This window comes from Lycium ferocissimum, chromosome 7 (assembly GCF_029784015.1).
Source record: "Lycium ferocissimum isolate CSIRO_LF1 chromosome 7, AGI_CSIRO_Lferr_CH_V1, whole genome shotgun sequence".
NCBI lineage: Eukaryota > Viridiplantae > Streptophyta > Magnoliopsida > Solanales > Solanaceae > Lycium > Lycium ferocissimum.
Genome location: NC_081348.1, coordinates 22,472,505 through 22,494,081, shown reverse-complemented (window position 1 = coordinate 22,494,081; position 21,577 = coordinate 22,472,505). Strand labels below are relative to the sequence as shown.

Here is a 21,577-nt window from a genome sequence, read left to right as displayed (position 1 = left end):
TAGTATCAACTTGGAGCAAAACAACAAAGAGAAATTTAGTAGCAGAATCCCAGAAGGAGAATAATTTCTGGATTGGTGTTCTTCTCATAAGAACGAGTATGTGTATATATAGAGAAAAGGCCATAAATAGTCTCTTATATATGGGAGTAGGTCTAAAATGGTCCCTTAACTATACACTTACCGATTTTAGTCCTTTAACTATCCAAAAACTTATCAAATTTGGTCTCCATCTATTTTTTTATACAAACAGCGTACAAACTCATAAACCTTCGTGAGATTAATCATTAAACCATTCCTCAGACCTATATTTCTCTCTCCCTGCTTCTTTTTCCTCAAGTTCCTCTTGTTAAAAAAAAAAAAAAGCATTCTGACGCAGTGTCGCTCTCGAGTCTCTAAAATTCGAAAAGACAAACTCGGGCACAAAATTTACGTAACCATTCTTCTCAAACACTACTAAAAAACTAGTAAAACCGATGGAAAAAGCCGATTTAAAGACCGACAAATTCTCGTCGGTTTTTTCAATAATTTTTTTAAATCTTTTTTTTTTTTTGGTTAAGAAAACCGACGGACTGCGTCGATTATTTTTTGCACAAAAATGCGTGAAAAAATATAATTATTTGTTATATTATTTTCTAAAATAAACCGATGGAGTCCGTCGGTTTTTTATTTTTTTATAAAAAAACCGACGGAGACGGAGTCCGTCGGTTTTTAAAGCGAAAAGACAGTATAAATTAAATCAATATAAGTATATGAACAAAAAATATCAGTGGTCTAGTGGTAAAGCCCCTTAATGCCAAGGAACATACCCGGGTTTGACTCCAAGTTCCTACATTTCATTCTTTAATTTTCAAAAAAAAAAACGACGTCGAGGCCGTCGCTTTTTTTTTAATTTTTTTTTTAACAAAACCGATGGGCCGGGTCGGTTTAATAGACACACGGTCCGTCGATTCCAAAACGCGAGAGAGAACTTGAGGAAAAAAAGTTGAGGTTAAAGAATGAACTTGAGGAAAAAGAAGCGAGAGAGAGAGAATATAAGTCTGAGGAATGGTTTAACGATTAATCTCACGAAGGTTTATGAGCTTGTACGCTGTTTGTATAAAAAAATAGATGGAGACCAAATTTGATTAGTTTTTGGATAGTTAAAGGACTAAAACCGGTAAGTATATAGTTAAGGGACCATTTTAGACCTACTCCCATAGATAAGGGACTATTTATGGCTTTTTCTCTGTATATATAGGTGAGATATTTAGAACATTACAATACAACGATAGTGATTCTGAAATGTGGCAATTATATATGGAGTCAAGACACGACCAGAATTGGATTATGCCTCACGTGTATATCGCACGGGGGAGACAATCTCACCTCTTTTGCCTTCGGGCTATATTCTTGTTATCTATAAGTGTTCAAAGCAGTAATTTACTACTGAAACCAGTAATTTACTAAAACCAGTAAATTAACAAAAATCAGTAACTTCACAGTAATTTCCTAAAACCAGTTTCTGTTTTGTAAAAAGAAACCAAAAACGTTAAAGACAGAAATTAAATGAAACATAAAATTTCCGAGCCCACAAGTTTCTTGTGTGTCCTTAAGAAATCCAATCCTCTCACAATTGTCAAGGTTAATGGATTAATTCTTCCCAGGATTGAACGGAAAACTATTCTGCGATAGCTGCAATGCAAATTGCAGAACTTCAGCGAACTCAAATGGCGGCAGCAAATCACACGACTCTATAACATTTTTGTTTTGAAAACAAATGTAGAGAACAGGTTTTGAGCGGTGAGAACTTCTGATTTTCGGTGTTTTTATGCTTCAGTGAATTAAAAAATCTGAAGCAAAACTTCAACTTATATAGCCATCTAATGGGTGTTATGAAAAGGTGTGGTGACTTTACAGAAAAGTCACGCCCATTGCTACTGGTGCCTTTTCGGGAAAATCACTAATTTCCCATTCGCACCACACAAAACCCAACAATCCCCCACATGAATGGGAATGACTATATGATGAAAACATGCATGGAAAAACTGTGCGATTTGCAAGCAAAAATTAATCGCATCTGGATAAGTAGGTTTCCCTTTGAACTCTCAGTAGTGAACATATGTCGGATATACTCGGTCAATCGGTAGATTTGATACCTTTGAACCGTCGAGCTTTGGTGTATACCTAGACAACCATATGTCACACAATTAACCCTTTAACCATCTTTGATTCTCATTGTTTGGTTAGTTTCAGCCATGAACACTGCCTGGTCTCATAAGTGCGTAGAGAATTGGCCTATAAAATTCTCCTTGAAGCGGCTTACACTTCACACTTACATAGGCGATTCCTAAATGTGTCATCCTGTAGATATACACTACTTGATATACCCCGTATCAAACTTAGAAACCATTAAAAAGCCTTAATGCTTTATCCTTACTGAACATTGTCTTCATCACGAGAATGGACCAAAAAATTTGTTTGACAATGTTGAACCGTCAATCATAACTTTATTTGATCTCCTTGAACCTAGATCTTGGGATCTCTAGTCTTCTAGGTAGAGTTACCGCCATGTTGACTTGTCCTCGGCCATAGTCCCATTCCCTTAGAGGATTTCTCAACCGCCTCTCTAGTTAGGCCTTTTGCAAGTGGATCCGACACATTATCCTTTAACCTTACATAGTCAATTATGATAATTCCACTAGAGAGTAGTTGTCTAATGGCATTACGTCTTCGTCATATGTTATGATATTTTCCGTTATACATAACAAGCTCCCAGCCCTTCCTATCGCCACTAGGATATTGCAATTTATGCATATAAAAGCCAACGGTTTCGGCCATAATGGAACATCTTCCAAGAAATTTCGGAGCCATTCAACTTGTTCACCGATCTTGTCTAAAGCTATGAACTTAGACTCCATTGTGGAGCAGGCGATACATGTCTGTTTGGACGATTTCCAAGACAGTGCTCCTTCCATCAATGGTAAAAACGTATCCATTTGTGGATTTAATTTCATTTGACCGGTGATTCAATTTGCATTAACATACCCCTTGAATCGTGGGATATTTATTATAAAGCAAAGAACAGCTTAGAAAATAGGATATATCGTAGATCAAAATATATGTGGATGGTTGGCATCAGTTGTGGCCACAACCTTTTAACAATATATATATTTCTCAACCATTCCACTTCTTGTAAGTCCTACTTCTTTAAATATCCAAATAATAGCACATTCACCGATGTGAAAATCCAAGCTATTGTCGATTTTTATCATTATCGTCAATTGGTTCTTTGATTTATAAACCAATGAACTTGTACGTTCAATGAACCATCTCGTCTTTTCAAAGAGTTATCTTTCAACAAACACATTTTATCACGAAAAGTCACAACCTTTCAAGTGACATCCGTTCATGAAAAAACATAACATTATATTTCAAGTGACATCCCTTCACGAAATTAAAGAACACAACCTTTAATGAGAAGACATCTGATCAACTATCAAATAAGTAGTTCGATCACCTAGTCCTCACCAAGACAGAATAAGTTATGTGAAAATTTCACTAACTGCCATATCAATATCCACCAAGGACATATATCGTGGGTTTGACATAATACAATAATGTCAATAAATCAACGTTTTCTGATTCTATCACAGTATCAAGTCGATATCCTTTACTATTAGTGGCATATTCTATAAAACCACAATCAACATTATTCGGTCCTATTTTAACCTTTTTGAGTTTAGGAATTTGCACTTTAGTCATACACCCCCACACTTTGAAGTAATTCAAGTTGGACTTTCTTCCTTTCTATTTCTCATATGTAATAGATTGTGTTTTTACTATGGGTACTCAATTGAGTATTCGGCTAATCGTAAGGATAGCGTTCCCCCACATTTCTGGAATAAACCAGAACTTATTAACACGACATTCACCATCTATGTTAAATCGTTCCTTCACAATGCAACATCATCATAAACACGTATGCACTTAGTTCCCGTGAACTGTTACTAGTACGTACTACTCACCCATTAGTGAACGGAGAACTAAAGAACCAGTCCGCAATAAAGTTTTACAAGAAATCATTAACATAAGTGTCAATTGTCACTATAATTTCCGTATAACATATACAAAAATATATGTATATCATTTACTACTGCTCCTTGCATCATTACCACTTTGTCAACACTTAATTTATCAATAAAGATTGTTGTCCTGAAACTCTTTGAGACTGTTAGAAAAATAAGGAGCGGAACAGATGGAGAAGGCTTTGCCGTGAACATAGATAACACAGACAGATTTAATGTCAAGCAGTCAGTATGATTCTTCTCATATAAATTCTTAGCCGCTTAATTTTGTAATTAGAAGGAGAATCACAGGGAGTTATAGAAAAAATGTGTCCGTTCACACTTTAAAAACTCCAATTAGAATGTTCCTTTAATTTTCATCTCTATAAGCCATTCGTACCATAGAATGCAATGAACATCCTTACGGTCATAATCTTTCTTTTCTCTTAACCAGAGAATAAAACGAAATTTTTATATCTTCAAACCGAATAAGTTCTGACAAAAATAGATTTAATGAATTTGTGAAGTTTTCATCGCTTCAAACCGAATAAACAACCAGCGAAGGTTTTATATCTTCAAACCAGTGAACGTTACTAAATCGATAAAGTTTTTATATTCTTTAAATCGAGTAGTAACTTGGAGTAGAAAATCACGTAGATTTTAATCTCCAAACAACGGAGTAGAAAACCACAAAGGTTTTAGTCTCCAAAAAGAGTACTTTTTATTTCTGAAAAGAGTAATTTTTGTTTTTTTAATCTCTGAAAAGAGTTGTCTCTTCTCTCTCGAAAAAGTAACTTTCTTCTCTCTGAAAAGAGTAATTTTCTTCTTTCTGAAAAGAGTAATTTTCTTCTCTAATTTTCATATCTCTTATTTTTCCAAATTAAATTAGACACCACGTCTAACATTGACTTTATCATAAGCCAAAAACCCTCACATTTTAAATATTCAAGTACCATGCATATTCATGGGCAACTCAAAATTAAAGTGCAGATGAAAAACTTCTCTTCATAACATCAAATCAAAATGCACATTAACGATCCCAAGTCAACATGTACTTAAAAACAAAAAATCCTCACGCACTTGAACGTTAGAATCTTATTAGCCAAACTTCATGCTAATCAATCATTCTTTACCAGTCCAATTTTTTTGCCCCAAAGCATCATTTAAATACATGTCATCATGTTCAAATCAAAATTCATCAATGATCTTTTACAGGATACTATAGATGAAAATGTAATCATGATCATTTTTGTTTTCTCTTTTAAAAGGATTCATGTGGAAACGATTGAATTTCCCAAAACCATCTCCATGGCGATTCAAGCAAGATTGATTCGCCTGGACTAACCCACTGTCACAGGATTACAAAGTACTAATATTTTCATCCAACAACCTGTTTTTTCACAATTTTCTCAAACAGTTGTCCGAAAATAATTTCAATTAAATTTTAAGAAAGTTATCTTCCTTTCGTGATCCATTGCTTTGATGATCAAAATCAAAGTCGTTGCCTCCAATTGGAACCAATTAGAATATCCTTTATCTAACTTGGATCAATGGCACAATTGCAAACTCAAGATTAAATGTGCCTTAATTGTTATATCAAAGAAGGCAACAAGTTGAAAGACATGAAGCATTCACGGGAAAATGTCAATTTTGAAACGTATCACATCTATATTGAGTAGCAATTATTACAATTGCTTTTCTTACTGCAAATAGACTCATAAATTGGTGAAAATAAATTTTAAGCAATAAAGTGCTTGGCTAATGCCTACTGCATATTGTTCAACGCCCCAAGGACATAATTACTTACTCGGTGATGACACCCATAATTGCAGCTTTCAAATTCTCTTAGCGTATAACTGAATTTGCAGCGTGAAACTTGGCTTGCGCTAAAACCAGTTTAGCATCCAATAGAACAACCGAGAGCTTCTAACACTGTTTTTCCTCTATTCACCACCATAACAGTATAAACAATTTTATGGCAAGCAAATAGGATATACTTTGAGATCATAACATAATGAACATCTACCCTAACATTTATAAAACCGAATTTCATAAATCATAAAGAGTAGAAAATTAAAAGAAAATTAAAGTAGAGAAAGTATAACCGAATTTTCGCCACTTCCTTGTTGATTTCTTTGATTTGATCACCGTTTCCACACCAAAATCAAAATTGTTTCCTTGTAAATAAAACACTTTATGGTTTTCTGATAAGACATCTTTACATTGTACCCTTTCACATCATATGAGAAGATGTGAAGGATTTTTTTTTCCGTTTCCGTGTTCATACCGCAACTGATGGAATGTATCCTGCAAAATCTACTATGGTCTCATCCATACCAATAACTGCAGTAACATTGCACAATTCCAAATATTTTAATCTCTCTTTCTCGTCTGATCTCCACCAAACAGATGTTAAAACTTTCTAATCCAGAATTGTCTTTCATTTTTCCACGCCATGTTCCACGACTGTGCCGATAAATATTTCTGTTTCTTGTTTTGTCTCCAACAAAGCAGAACCCAGAAAACTAATACAAGAAAAAGTAGATTTCTTAAGCTTGTTATCTCTAAGTGTTCAAAGCAGTAATTTACGAAAACCAAAAACGTTAAAGACAGAAATTAGATGAAACAGAAAATTTTCGAGCCCACAAGTTTCTTGTGTGTCCTTAAGGCAATGCAAATTGCAGAACTTCAGCGAACTCAAATGGCGGCTGTAAATCACACGACTCTATAATATTTTTGTTTTGAAAACAAATGCAGAGAACAGGTTTTGAGGGGAATTCTGATTTTCGGTGTTTTTATGCTTCAGTGAATTAAAAAATCTAAAGCAAAACTTCAACTTATATAGCCATCTAATGGGTGTTATGAAAAGGTGTGGTGACTTTACAGAAAAGTCACACCCTTTACTACTGGTGCCTTTTCGGAAAAATCACTAATTTCCCATTCACACAACACAAAACCCAACATATCTAACGTGCACAAGCCCACTCTCTTTTTCTAGCTCTTTATAAGCATTTTTTTGCGCGGAGTGCCTGCTTTTGAGGGTGATGCTTTAACATTTAATATTCGCTATTCGTAGTGCCTTTAAATTATGCCCCTCATATTCTTGGTCTTTAATTTTTGCCCTTTGTATTGCAACTTTGAGCTTTTCCCGCCGAAATCTTCGAGTTCGAACCCCGCTCAAGCATAAATTAAAAAAAAAATCGCAAGACAAGATTTGGGTCGCGTGTATCTTGCCGGACCCGCATACTTTTGTTAAGAATTACAAATTTTATGGGACCCTAAATGCTCACGCTCTTTATAAGGCGGACTTGCGTAAGTATGCGGGTCCGCATAACTTTGATAATTCCTTCAAAAGTTATGCTTAGGTGGAGGCATACTTTTAATGGGCAAACTTTTATGCGGACTGACCCGCATAACTTAAGGAATTATCAAAGTTATGCGCGCGGGGGCATACTTTTATATTGTTATCGTTTTCCTATTGTTGTTTCATATTTATCGAACATATTTTCCTTCTTCTATTTTTCTGTAAAACCGAAAGATAAATATTGCGTAATGGTGAGCTTTTGGCCTCAAACACGTAACATATGCATCTAAATTTTGTTTATTTCTACTCTTGTGGCATAAGTTTACTCTTTTCCCCCGGGCCAGTGCTTGAACACTTATATAAAATGGAAATGATTCGTATACTACCACAGATTTGTTTTGTAATGCGCCAAATTTGCATTGAATCGGAGGAACATATTTCCTACTAAGTCTTGTGAACTTTTATGGGACCGACATAACTTTGTGAAGGACACCGGACCCGACATACTTATGCCAAGTCCGCCCACTGAGGGCATAAGGTCCCGCATAACTTTGGTAATTCCTTAACAAAAGTATGTCGGGTCCCAAGATAGCGAAATTTAAACTCGCCTTGCAATTTTTTTTAAAATTTTGATCGCGCGTAGGTTCGAACCCGGAACCTATGGTGTTAGCCGAAGGGCAAAATTTAAAGACCGTTATGAGGCAAAATTTAAAGACCACCCCAAAAAGAAGAGGCAATTTGTCCACTAAAAAGGCAATTCGTGTAAAGTCCCCACATTTTGAAAAATGCCCAATAAAAGGTGACATAAGTACCTTTAGCTAAAATCGCGACGAGCGATAATTTTCAAACTTTCTCTACCGCTGTAAGCGCGGAAAAGTTTAGATTAATAAAACCGATCGGCTCACTTGGTCCTCCGGTATTTTCAAAAACGCCATTGGAGGCGATTTCAGATTCCCCACATAAAAATACGTCGTTTTTCTATTAAATTTCATCGGAAAATTTAGATTCTTGGATATTTAAGTCGAGGAGCAAGATTCTAAGCTCGAATTAAAAAAGGCACAACTCTACAAAAATCTTCGATTAAGGTTTTCTACTATGAACTTTTGTTATTAATTTGTTATATACATTATATTATACGCATGTTTTACATTTAATCGCTATTAATTTCCAAAAAAAAAAAAAATCAAATTTAGTTTTTTTTTTTTTTTTTTTTTACACTGCCAGGGCGTGGCTATTGCCCACTTTTTTTTTTTCATTAATTGTTAAATGCGTATGAATTGTTAGTTTGTTAAATGTTTATGAATTGTTACGTTGTTATATGTTTATGAGTTGTTAATTTGTTAATTGTTTATGAATTGGTAGTTATTTATGAATTGTTAATTGTTAATGAATTATTATTTTGTTAATTGATTATTTGTTAAATATTGGTTATGAATTAATTAGTTGTTAAATATTGATTATGAATTGAAAGAAGTTGATTGTTAATGAATTATTATTTTGTTAACACTTTGTTTGGATGATTGTTATGTATTGTTTCATAATGTATCGTATTGTGTTGTCGTATAGGACCAAATCGGTCGTTACATAAAATAGGACCTTTCCTCGTTACGTAACGATGGATTTAACGATACGATACAATAAAATAAAAGTAACAATCAAAGCAAACATTGTAGTTAAACTAACAATATAATATAATACAATAGGTAACAACCATCCAAACAAGTTGTAAATGATTATGAATTGTTAAATCTATATTATTTTAAAAGCATGAATATATATGTTAAATAAAAAAATATTATCTAAAAAAGAATAGTTAAAGTTCTTCTTTTAATATTTATGTTCACGGAAATAAAAATTATTATGAATTTCATAAATACATACGTTAACGATAAAATGTATAGGACCAAATCAGTCGTTACATAAAATAGGACCTTTCCTCGTTACGTAACGATGGATTTAACGATACGATACAATAAAATTAAAGTAACAATCAAAATAAACATTGTATTTAAACTAACAACACAATATAATACAATAGGTAACAACCATCCAAACAAGTTGTAAATGATTATGAATTGTTAAATCTATATTATATTAAAAGCATGAATATATATGTTAAATAAAAAAAAAGATTATCTAAAAATTATTAATTAGTTAATATAATTTCTCTTTCATTTCAAGAGTAATGACTAATTTAGTTTGTACAGACTAGACTTTTTCATGGATCTGAATGTTCCATGAACGATGATCACCGGGGCCTATCACCCGAGGCCCGGCCCACCGGGGCCCGATGATAGATCAGTATTGTCTTTGCAAGGCAATCATAGGTCAGAGTTATTATGGGCTAGTACTATAGGGATATCGACTAGGCTCTGTCCCCGTAGGCTGCAGAGAGCGTGGACTCTTTTAAGCGAGCGCCTCCCACACCCTCGCGTCTTAGAGATATTGTTTCGGGGCGGCATCTATCGCTGCGTGTCCATTGGTCGGATACAACATGATTGGGAGCTCATTACGGTTATGGTTGAGCGGTGGAGGCCGGAGACACATACCTTCCATCTTCGCACCGGTGAGGCCACGATTACACTTCAGGATGTGGAGGTCCTCTTTGGATTGTGGGTAGATGGAGAGCCATTATACACTCGGTACGAGCCTCCTCCTGATAGTACATGGGCGACGGAGTTAAATAGGTTCACCCACTTTGTGCACATTTGCGAAGGCCGGATGTCGGGACGAGTCGGGTTCGGTATGTGCACTCGCACTTATTTGAAGGATGAGCCTCTGTCGAGGATGGCACCCGATGTTGAGGGCACCCGATGTTGATCGTCATGCCGTTTATACCGCTTATTATATTCGGGGGCATCTTGTTCCCGAACTCGTGGTGCCTTTGTCGGTTTATGATATTTGGTTTTCTTGGAGCATACGGACCGTTTGGAGACTACGGTTTGAGGGCGGTCTTTGTTTTGGCGTATCTTTACGGATGCCTATGCCGAGCGTCTATTGAGGGGGGGTCGGCGATGTGTGTGGATTTTTGCTCTTCTCCGGGTAATATTTTAAGTGTGCGTTCCTTTAATGTAAACAAACCTCTTGAAACAACGACTAAAAAATCGTATTTTCTAATAACGCTTACGATTATGGGCGTGGGAGAGGATGTTGCCTTTCGGCCGTGCCTAGGCATCACCTCGAGATTGACATGCTTTATGCGAGGAGGTGGACAGCGGGTTTTGATCGGGATGTGGATACGCACCACAGTATTCTTCCATTCCGGGACAAGAAACGATCACATGACAGACGATGCGGTAAAGCTATTTAACTTTACATTATTAATTTAATTAAACGTCTTTTCTACTTGGTGATTAATGATTTTTATTTATACGTTATGCAACTATTTATATGGACGCCGTACGTTGCTATATTAGATGGTTTGTCGGCCTTTTGCGGGGCGAGGTCGGGGGGTTTGGAGGTCGTGGTGTCCATTGATACACCTGGACATCGTAGAGGACCACATGCCCGAACGTGTCTTACAACAGTTTGGGCATACACAGAGTATACCCCCTGACGTCCGTCATGAGCTCCGACACTACCGGCGAGATGATCAAGTTGCCGTTGATGATGATTTTCTAGCTTTCATGGCTGTCCAACTCCACCGTTGGGAGAACAGGTTGGGCATTTTAGCGGTGGTCGGCCACTTGACTCCCATTGAGGATTACATGCGCTGGTATTATCAGATCACACGCCGATTGATCGGCAACCCAGCTTTGCGTCCTGCAAGAGATGTAGGATACTCAGCACTCGCGAGGCATTACGAGGCATTGGTAAGTTTATCGTATTTAGATTTATTTAATTGCATTAATTGTTATGTTTTAAAAAATAACTTTTTTTTCCTATTGAACACAAATGCAGCTGGTGGCCGTACAACGATTACGCATGTTGGGGTTAGAGCATATGCCTTACCCCGGACTTGCGGGGCTTGCGTCGGAGATGGTACGGATATCCGAGGATGGTATCCGGTAGGCAGGAGAGATTAGGCGCATGCGGGAGCCTGTTCCAGAGGCTAAGTATCGGCCCGGCGCCGTGAGGAGGGACCGGTGCTCCCCGAGGAGGAGAGGCCGTCTTTGCCGCGAGGACGCTCGTACGCGTGAGGGGACGCGGTGCTTTCGCGAGGACCTGGTGGTGGAGGACACCATCTGGTAGATGAGGCCGATCCCATTCCAGAGGACATTCCCGTTCTAGTCCATCCGCAGCCGTTCCAAGCCGGTGACAACTCACCTGGGGACTCACCTACGTTTGCACCGGCGCTCCTACTTGCTCAGATACCTGGGTCTTCATCACGCCCCGGAGCGCACGCCACATGGAGGAGCGAGATAACGTTGATTGGGCGGCGTTATGCACTTCATTAGCTGATGAGCGGCCTGTGAGGAATTTAGAGGGAGCCAGGATTCTTGACTTCGATGAGTTTTTGATTCCGGTTAGTATTTAAAATATTTATTTGTTCATTTAAATTACTTCTTTTAAATATATATGTTACTCATTATTTAGTAATATTTTATATTTTAGGATTCGGCGCCAGCGGGTCTACTAGAGTCACCCACTCAGGAGTTTTCTCATGGGCCTACCGAGCCAGCGGTGTCTTCCCATGTGACTGTCGAGCCACATGTAAGCTTTTTATTAAAATTAATTTTATTCAATATAAGGTCAATATTTTATATACATATTTGATTATTTAAAGTACTTATTTTAAATATGCATGTTACTTATTATTTCATTTTTTTTTCATATTTTAGGATTCGGCGCCAGTAGGTCCACAGGAGCGACTCATTCAGGAGCCTTCTCATCAGCCTGTTGAGGCAGAGGTGTCTTCTCATGAGACTATCGAGGCGCAGGTAAGATTTTTATTTAATTTTATTCAATATAAGATAAATATTTATTTAATTTTTATAACCTTTATTTGGACTTCGAACAGCATCTCGTCCAGGAGACTACCTCATATTCTGCACCAGACCCATCTCAGAAGCCTACAGACCCATCTCAGGCGCCCGTTGATACACAGGTTTGATTATTCAACAAACGTTAATGTATTCAATATAAATAAGAAATGGTACTAATTATTATATACTTTTCAGGTTCATCCTTCGGCGCCTGCGGTGGCGACTCCCGACAAGGAAGAGGTCGAGTTTCCAAACCCAGGTCAGCATAAGGTTTTGCCCGTGCTAGCGGGACCAGATCCCAAGAAGAAGCACATTCTAGTCAAGGGCGCACGGACCAGGGGAAGAGGAGATGATCATGACTTGGAGCGCTCGGTTATTAAAAGGAAAAAGGGCGATGGAGAGGGTGGTGGGGATGGTATGAGCCTTAGGCCTAAGGATAGTCTCAGGCATACCACATGTGGGACCCATCCACGAAAGTGTATACACATTAGTTTGTACAGTTTATCGTAAATATTATATATTTTTTGCTTATCTATTTGTATTTATAAATATTAACTTAGTCTTTATTATTGTTTATAGTTTCACATCCTAAATTGATAATAAAAAAAAACGTGACACATTCGAAATAAAGTTAAGCATTAATTTAAAAATAACACGAAACCCTAAAAGATAAATAACGTAAAAGCTAATGACTACAAGTCTTCAAACAAAAAGGACTTCGAAAGACTTTTCTACCACTAAAACGATAATCCAAACTTTTGCATATCCTTGATGTATTGAGCCTACCTTATTAATTGTACAAATATAAGTAGGGTTCTATATAAAATATTGAAGTTCCGGAATCTCAAAGCATAATTAATATACGGCTAAACTATGTAAAAAAGAGTGAAAATGTAATAAGAGGCTATTTTGGAAAAATGGTGGACTCTTATAGCGCATTATTTTACTGCACTATAGGGGAAAGAGAATTTGGTTTAGCGTAGTATTTTACTGCGCTAAAGCACTTTTCAACTGGTTCATGGTTAAAAGTCTTTTAAGCGCTGAAAAATATCGCTAAAGGTACTTATGTAACTTTTTTTTTTTTTTTTTTTGGTATTTTGGTTCAAAATGTTTTTTTGGAGTCATTTTGGTTCCGGACTCAAAAGAAAGCTTCGTAATCCACGATCACTTGCTTTTGAGATATACTTATCGTAATTCTAACAGAAATTCAGGCATCTGATCTGTATTGTAAGTTTGATAGATCGCTTGCCAGATTTTTATGGAATAACTTCTCTGAGATAAACAACCAAAAATCTCTCAGGCCAGTATAATTTCAGTCAACTTGACTTAAACATGTTAACGAAGAAAGTTCCAATTAAACACTTGCAATATTTTTGGTCATACCAAACTTTAACATCAATTTACTGCTATTGGACAACTTCCGTCCAATGGAGGACCTACTAACCGCGGCTTTTTGATAAAGTTCAATAGAAAAACATACTCATTGCTTTCATACTTTTCTACTTTTCTTTTCTTATGGTCCAAAGCTAGCTCTGAACCAAGAGGAAATAGGCGGGCAAGTTCAGCTTATTTGACCGTTGACTCCTTCAGTCCTTTGGTGTATTTTATGTTCTTCTCTTTTTATTAATCCTGCAAATTTTAAATAATTTATCCATAATCCATGACTGATAAAATAGTGAATTTCTTTTAGATTAATGATTTTATAGTGATTGCGTTTAAATCGTTTTGGGATGGAGGAGTCGTGGAGAACTGGGCATTTTCTTTTTATAGTATAAGATAATCCTCGTAGTAAATGAATTAACAACTCAATTGCCAAACAAAGATGTTTCACATTATCAACTTCAGTTTTTTCTTGCTTGAGGAAAACCAAACTGATTTAACACGTTTATGTTGAAAAGGGTAAACTTCAAAACGAGGAGCTAGCTGTCATGAATTAGGCTCTAGTGCGCACAACTTAAAAAACGAGTAGATATTTTCCTGCATGATCTATTTTTAAGCTGTCATATACTCCTATTAGCAAAGGACATTAGATATTTGCACCAAGTTAATAGGTCACATAACGTGTGTATTTCATACAATGTTTATTAATAATTAACTGGAGTATTTTATATATATATGCTAATTTATTAATTACTCCATAATTTGGTATTGTCATGTGGTTCTCTCTGAGTAGTATATTTTCTAGTAGGGGTGCAATAACTCAGTGAGTTGACTACCTAAATTTTTATCTTGTTAGTGAACCTTCGAATCCTCACGTTGTAAACTTGTAATGCCTCCTCTATTTTCCCTTTCCTTAAACCCAATCTAATAAATAAAATAAAAAAAGACACAAAAAAAAGAGTAGTATATTTTGTATAGTTTTTTGACACCAACTTCAAATTTGATAATTCAATGAAATAAAGCCACGTGTCTATATATAATTCAACGTTCATGGCTGACCAAAGCTGAACAAGTCCGCTTCTCGTCTTCCTTCCCCAAAACACACACACCAACATTTCTTCAACAAAGCAAAAAAAAAAATACCGGGTTTTAGAGTGTTTATTTTATAGTTGAGTTTAGAGTAATGAAGGATCAGAATTTGGATCTATTCGACCCGAGGACTGCTGTTATGGACCCGGAATACTCACCTACCCGAACCCGTGACCCGGATTTCGGGTTTGCCTTCAATGATAGCAACTTCTCTGACCGGGTCCTCCAGATCGAGATTATGGGCGACCCGCAACCCGATTCGGATAGCTTTCACTCTCAGAGTTTAGCTGATTGGGCCCGCAATCGTAAACGACGTAGAGAAGATATCAACAAGGATATGGGTTTGTACCTTTTTGCTCCTTAATTGGGCTTTCAAGCTCAGTTTTTGCTTGTTTCTAACTAATTTTTATGAACTGGGTATCTCTTTGCTCCTTTTTCTCTACTTGTTTGCTCTATTATCGGGCATTTAAGCTCAGTTGCTTGAGTTTCTAGCTATTTTATGAAATGGGTGTCTCTTTAAACTTCAGTTTTTATTCATTTCTGAGTAGTTTATTAGCTGGGTATTTATGTTGTTGAGGATTTTGAGGTTGGAAAATGGGGGACCTTGTTTTTGGCTAAGGATGATGTTCCAAAGTGAAAGGGAAGTTTTGTGTATGGAGATTTGAAACAGTGGGTTTAAGTCATAATTATCGTTTTGGGATTCTGGTTTTCACTTGAGAGATACACAATAAGAAGTGAAGGAAAGAAAATAATTTTTTTTTTTTTTTTTTGCTTGCTTTAGTCATCTAGGACTCCTATATTTGGGAACTTGAAATTATTGTGCTAATTTGGGCCAATTTGGACATATCTTTGAAGTTGAAGTTGAAGAGTTACTAATTAAAATTGAAGTTACAGAAAAAGTTTGTGAAAGTTGAAGTTGTGTTTGAATCACAATAAGTAATTCAACATTTGCAATTACTGAAATGTATTTCTGTATCTACTGGCTTGTCGATCAATATTTGCAAATCCTGAAGTTCAAGTGAAATGCATGTTCAAGTTCCAATTTAACTTCCAACTACTCCCTTTCAACTTCAACTTCGTATACTCTTTTTTTCTACTTCAACCAAATATTCTCCAAACGCCTTCGTATTTTCTTGAAATATTTCTCGTGGCGTAGAAAATGAGTAAGTGGAAGTTGAAGATTTGAAAGACTTCACTTCAAATAAATTTTCAAACCATAACTTCATGTTCAAGTTCAAATTTTGTTCACATTCACTTGCAAGTGAAATCCACAAAACAAATGCCACCACTTATTGTTTTGGGATTGTGGTTTCGCTTGAAAGAGAAATGACAAAAAATGATTGAAAGAATAAGAAAGGGGTTTTGCTTGCTTTCACCATCCATGTTCACTAGTACGATCTAACTGAATTAAATGATTGTTGAACTCTTCCCATGTTAGCTCTGCATGTGTAACTGGTCCTAGGTTGAAGGAGTAAGGTTGCAATAGGTTGACAGTGCAATAATTGTCTACCAGTAACAAATCATCTGAACGAATGTAAGGACCTATGTAGAACGGATTGGATAGATGATTCATATGTGACCCTTACTAATTTGGGATTGAGCCATACTTTTTTCCTTTTTAAATGAACTTTGATTCCACTAGACAACATCATATGGTGACCACTGCGCTAGTTCTTACATCCAAATGGTCTAGTTGACATATGATTCTTGTTATTATAAAACGTGATATGGATGATGTTTTAACAAATTCTCTATTTTTCCATTCAAAAAAAGTGCTGTTAGAGAAATTTACTAGTTTTCAAAAAAAAAAAAAAAGTGCCGTTAAAGGTTTATTACCTGTTTTCTTTTCGATTTCATGGGGGGGTGGGGTGGTGGTGGTTATGAAATACACCTTTGCTTCCCTTGAACTGAATGTTGTACATATTGGTTAGACTTCTGCTCTTTATCATGCTGGCATGGGCTTTTCTTGTTCTCTGATGATAACCAGACTTGTGCCACTCTTTTGCAGCTCTGGATATCACTACTTGTCCAGAAGAGCAGGTTATAAGTTGTAACCAAATTGATACTGAAGATGTTGAGAACGAAAATCAAGATGAATCAGTTGTTGCAATGATCGAAGAACCACATTCAGGTATTTTAATCAAATCCACACCTGCATTTCTTTTCTGTCGGCTACTATTCTTCGCTAAACAATGAGGTTTCTTAAGTTTCCGTGTATTTTGTCGAAATACTTGCTACTTCAATGCTACTCTGGCGAATTAAATTATAAATATGAAAGAATGAAATATAACAGGAACATATTTAAGTCAAAGATATGAAGGGCTTGGCAATGAGCCAAAGCTGATCTTTTTGGAACCGTGACCCTTAGTTGGGCCGCTTTATTTGTTCTTTATATAAAAACTTGAATTTTGATACTTTTAAAAAAGAAATTATCTAGATATCATTTGGTTAAGTGGAAAGTTCTGATCAGTGATCAGTAGTAAAAAAAACAAGGTGGTCTTGGTATCAAAAATTTGAAGAATCGAAGTAAGGCTTTAAAATTGAAGTGGCTGTGGAGGTATGCTCAAGACTCACAATCTTTATGGGGAAAAGTGATCAAATTGAAGTATGGGGAGCTGGATTTTTGGGCTACTAAGGAGGTAAATAAACCATATCGTGTAACTGTCTGGAGATCGGTCAGAGCATGGTGGCCTTTTTTAAAGAGCCACTCTGTTATCAGAGTATATAATGGCAACAAAACAATTTTCTGGAAGGATAAGTGGTTGGGAAACAGAAGTTTGGAGGAGCTATTTCCTGATATATTTGCTCTGGCACAACATCAGAACAAAACAGTGGCTGAAATGTGGTCACCTCAAGGCTGGGAGTTGATCTTAAGAAGAATGTTGAATGACTGGGAAATACCTAGACTAGTTGAGCTTTATAAACATTTGGAGTCTTTTCAAGGGCTGAAGGATGGGGTGGACTGTTTGTGGTGGACTGGGCATAACAAGGGGCACTACAAAGTGAGTTCAGGCTATAAGATCATGAACATGACTGAGCCACAAAACTCTAACTGGCCATGGAGACAAATCTGGAAAGTTAAGATACCTCTTAAGGTTGCATGCTTTACATGGTTGCTAGCCAAAGAAGCTGTTTTGACACATGAAAACCTGAGAAAGAGAAGGATTATCTTAGTTTCAAATTGTTGCTTATGTGGGGAAGCAGCCGAGAGACAGTAGGGCATCTGTTTTTACATTGCAAAATTACTGATCAGCTGTGGAAGATTTTTATCAATCTCAAAGGCATATCTTGGACAATTCCTAGAAAGATTGTTGACACTCTTTCTAGCTGGGAGGAGGCTGGGATGGGGCAAGGAATAGAAGCTACTGGAGGATCATTCCAGCTTGCATATGGAGGACAATCTGGAAAGAAAGGAACTCCAGATGTTTTGAGGATAGAAGTAGCACTCTACAGAAGATCAAGCAAGACTGTATGTTGCTATTTTGTTTTTGGTGTACAAAGAATCCCTCTGTAGATGCAGAATCAATCCTAGAAGTTCTTGACTCATGTTAGTATTTTACTTTTTTAGCTTCTTAGCTTTCTTTTTTCTTTTTTAAAGGGGTTTTCAGTACTACCTAAGTACTGGTCTATAATACAAAGTTGTTACCTGTTCAAAAAAAAAAAAAAAAATTATGTGGATATCTTGTTTCCAAGTATGGTGATCTCCAAGCATACTGTAAACAAACTCTAACGAAGTGTTTTTGTTACACAAGGAAACACTTTCCCTTGCGAGGGATGGGTACATAGTAAAAAGGAAAGAAGACCATACCTAAAGAGAATTACGTCTTTACTGACCTTCTGCTTCTGCTATATGTTGCTGAATGGGGCAGTAGCAATTCTTGTCTGTTTATTTGTAACATATTCTCCACTTTCTTTCCGCTTTCTAGTTTTGATGTTTATGTTATTGCAGTATCGTATGACATGTTCCTCTAGTTGTTCATGGTGCTCATGACTTGTATTTTGTTTGATTCTCACACCTACTCCAAAGTACCATGAAAAAAGATAATCAAGCCAGCAGTGTTTTGTCTGCAGGAGATGAAGCCACTAATGCTGATAATGATTCATCTTGGAACTTTGATTCTCCAATAATTGTTAAAGTTAAAACCTTACATATCAGCTCCCCCATTTTAGCAGCAAAGAGCCCATTCTTTTACAAGGTAAACATTCGTTTTCATATGCAAGCTGCTTATGCACTGTTTTTGAGTTTATACATGAAGAATCAACAGTGCTCTCTTGTAATTTATGTAGCTCTTCTCCAATGGGATGAGGGAGTCTGAGCAAAGACAAGTAACTCTAAGAATTAATGCTTCAGGTACGCAGAGATTTAAGACACATTATACCATTCAATTAACTCTTGTTGATAGTTACTTTGAAAAGGGCTTTTCTGTGTGAGCATAGTTTTTCGCTTGCCTTTTTTTATGAGAAACTTGCAAAGCACACGGAATTTTCTTTCATTTTATGTTCATTGTTATGTCAGCATCTAGTGCTATTGATTTGACAATTGTGGGTCAAATATTGTCACCTTAGAGAAGCTGTAGGAATTCCTATCCATTTCATGAGAAATAATAGTCTTTTTTCATTCTCATGGAGCAGAGGAAGCTGCACTGATGGAGCTCCTGAATTTTATGTATAGCAATACATTGACCACTAATACAGCACCTGCTTTATTGGACGTACTCATGGCTGCTGACAAGTTTGAAGTAGCTTCGTGCATGCGGTATTGTAGCCGGCAACTGCGTAATTTACCTATGACTCCAGAGTCCGCTTTGCTGTATTTGGAGCTTCCTTCTAGCGTCCTGATGGCTGAAGCAGTTCAGCCATTGACTGATGCCGCAGAACAATTCCTAGCTGCAAGATACAAAGATATTACCAAGTTTGTTCCATACTGACCAATCTCTCTCTATTTTTTCTCAGTTCTCTTAATTTTGTGCTGTAATGCAGCTGTATGTTTGCCATATAATGACATTTCAGTCTCCGCAGCATACTTTGGTCATTACAGTGGTGATAGATTTATATATTTGCTAGGAGACCTTTCTTATCCAGTACCGGTAATTTTTCTAGGAATTATGCCCTACATTATGTCACTCAAAATTGCATTTTCTTTATTATGAACTTGTTAGAGAATGAAGAAGTTTCTTTTCTGTAGCCCCTAAGTACTTGCTTTTAATCTGGATAGGGAACAAGTGAAAAATTGATCTCCATCTACTGGTGGTTTTGGTGAGTTTTGATTAGCTGTCACTCTTGTCTGTACTTGATATTGAGCTCTTTGTCTTTGGACAGGTTTCAGGAAGAGGTGATGAAGTTGCCTCTTGCGGGAGTAGAGGCTATTTTGTCCAGTGATGACCTCCAGGTAGCATCAGAGGATGCTGTATACGACTTTGTGTTGAAGTGGACAAGGACTCATTATCCACAATTAGAGGAACGGCGAGAAATCCTTGGTTCACGACTTGGTCGTTGCATCCGTTTTCCTTTCATGAGCTGTAGAAAGCTTCGGAAGGTTCTGGCATGTAATGACTTTGATCATGAATTTGCATCCAAGCTCGTTCTTGAGGCTCTCTTTTATAAAGCTGAGGCTCCTCATCGTCAGCGAAACCAAGCTGCAGAAGAATCGTCCTCCACTTGTCGTCGTTTCGTGGAGCGTGCTTACAAGTATCGACCTGTCAAGGTGGTTGATTTTGAACTTCCACGGCAACAATGTGTAGTCTACCTGGATCTTAAGCGGGAGGAATGTGCTAACCTCTTTCCTTCAGGAAGAGTGTATTCTCAAGCATTTCATTTAGGGGGACAAGGGTTTTTCCTGTCTGCACATTGCAACATGGATCAGCAAAGTTCTTTCCATTGTTTTGGTCTCTTTCTGGGGATGCAGGAAAAGGGTTCGGTGACTTTCGCTGTTGATTATGAATTTGCAGCAAGAACAAAACCAGGGGAGGAGTATGTCAGCAAGTACAAAGGTAACTACACTTTTACGGGGGGCAAGGCAGTTGGTTACCGCAATCTATTTGCCATACCATGGCCTTCTTTCATCGCTGAGGACAGTCCTTATTTTACTAATGGTACGCTTCATCTAAGGGCTGAACTTACTATCAGGAATTGATTCCCTTTTTCCCACAATGTCAATTGCTACTGTTGTTTTTTGCTTCTTGGGTGAGTTCAACCCCACCGGAAACAACCTCTCTACCTCCCAAGGTAGGGGTAAGGTTTGCGTACACTTCTACCCTCCCCAGACCCCACTTTGTGGGATTTTACTGGGTATGTTGTTGTTGGGTGAGTTCAACCCCCAATGTATCTTGGTTTGATAAAGGCATGGAAGGCAAGGTTAGGCGAAGGCACTAAACTCTAGGTATTTAGATATTTTGTATTAAATCACTTTGGCCATGCTCTGCAGAGATTGGAAAGGATGTAAATGGAATTCATGAGTGAAACTTTGGTTATTCTGATATGTTCAAATAGTACACAGGTTCTCCTGATATGGTGTACATGTTATTTGAAACGTCATGCTGCGATGACATTGTACAACAATGTGTAGTTGAGTCTGTATCAACATGCTAGTAAACTTTCTTCTGATAAACAGCATTCCTGCTAAGCCATATGGATACCAAATGGAAGGTGGCAAATAAACTTATTGAAATTGTATGGTATGGTGAGTATATGCTTATTGAAATTTGGAAGTGAGCTCTGGCCGTTGGGCTTTCATAGCATTGAGCAGAAGCGTTTGTCCTAAATATTGTGATTGTGAATTTGTTATTTGCCCCCCGAATTGCCTTATTGGTGTAGTTGAGCTACCAGAGGAATCTTTT

The 21,577-nt window shown here is 37.0% G+C and overlaps 1 protein-coding gene and 1 long non-coding RNA gene across 2 annotated transcripts; both read left to right on the top strand.

Moving 5' to 3' along the window:
* Positions 1-11,693: 11,693 nt before the first annotated feature.
* LOC132062598 (uncharacterized) lies at positions 11,694-12,635 on the top strand. Its single transcript, XR_009416214.1, has 5 exons — positions 11,694-11,812; positions 11,902-12,000; positions 12,129-12,227; positions 12,308-12,394; positions 12,468-12,635. It is a non-coding gene; the product is annotated as an uncharacterized LOC132062598 (long non-coding RNA).
* Positions 12,636-14,396: 1,761 nt separating this feature from the next.
* On the top strand, positions 14,397-21,247 carry LOC132063822 (BTB/POZ domain-containing protein POB1-like). Its single transcript, XM_059456553.1, has 7 exons — positions 14,397-14,538; positions 14,617-15,082; positions 16,750-16,872; positions 18,813-18,937; positions 19,029-19,092; positions 19,374-19,653; positions 20,061-21,247. The coding sequence occupies exons 2-7, from the start codon at positions 14,836-14,838 to the stop codon at positions 20,872-20,874; spliced, it is 1,653 nt and encodes a 550-aa protein (XP_059312536.1). The 5' UTR covers positions 14,397-14,538; positions 14,617-14,835; the 3' UTR covers positions 20,875-21,247.
* Positions 21,248-21,577: the final 330 nt, after the last annotated feature.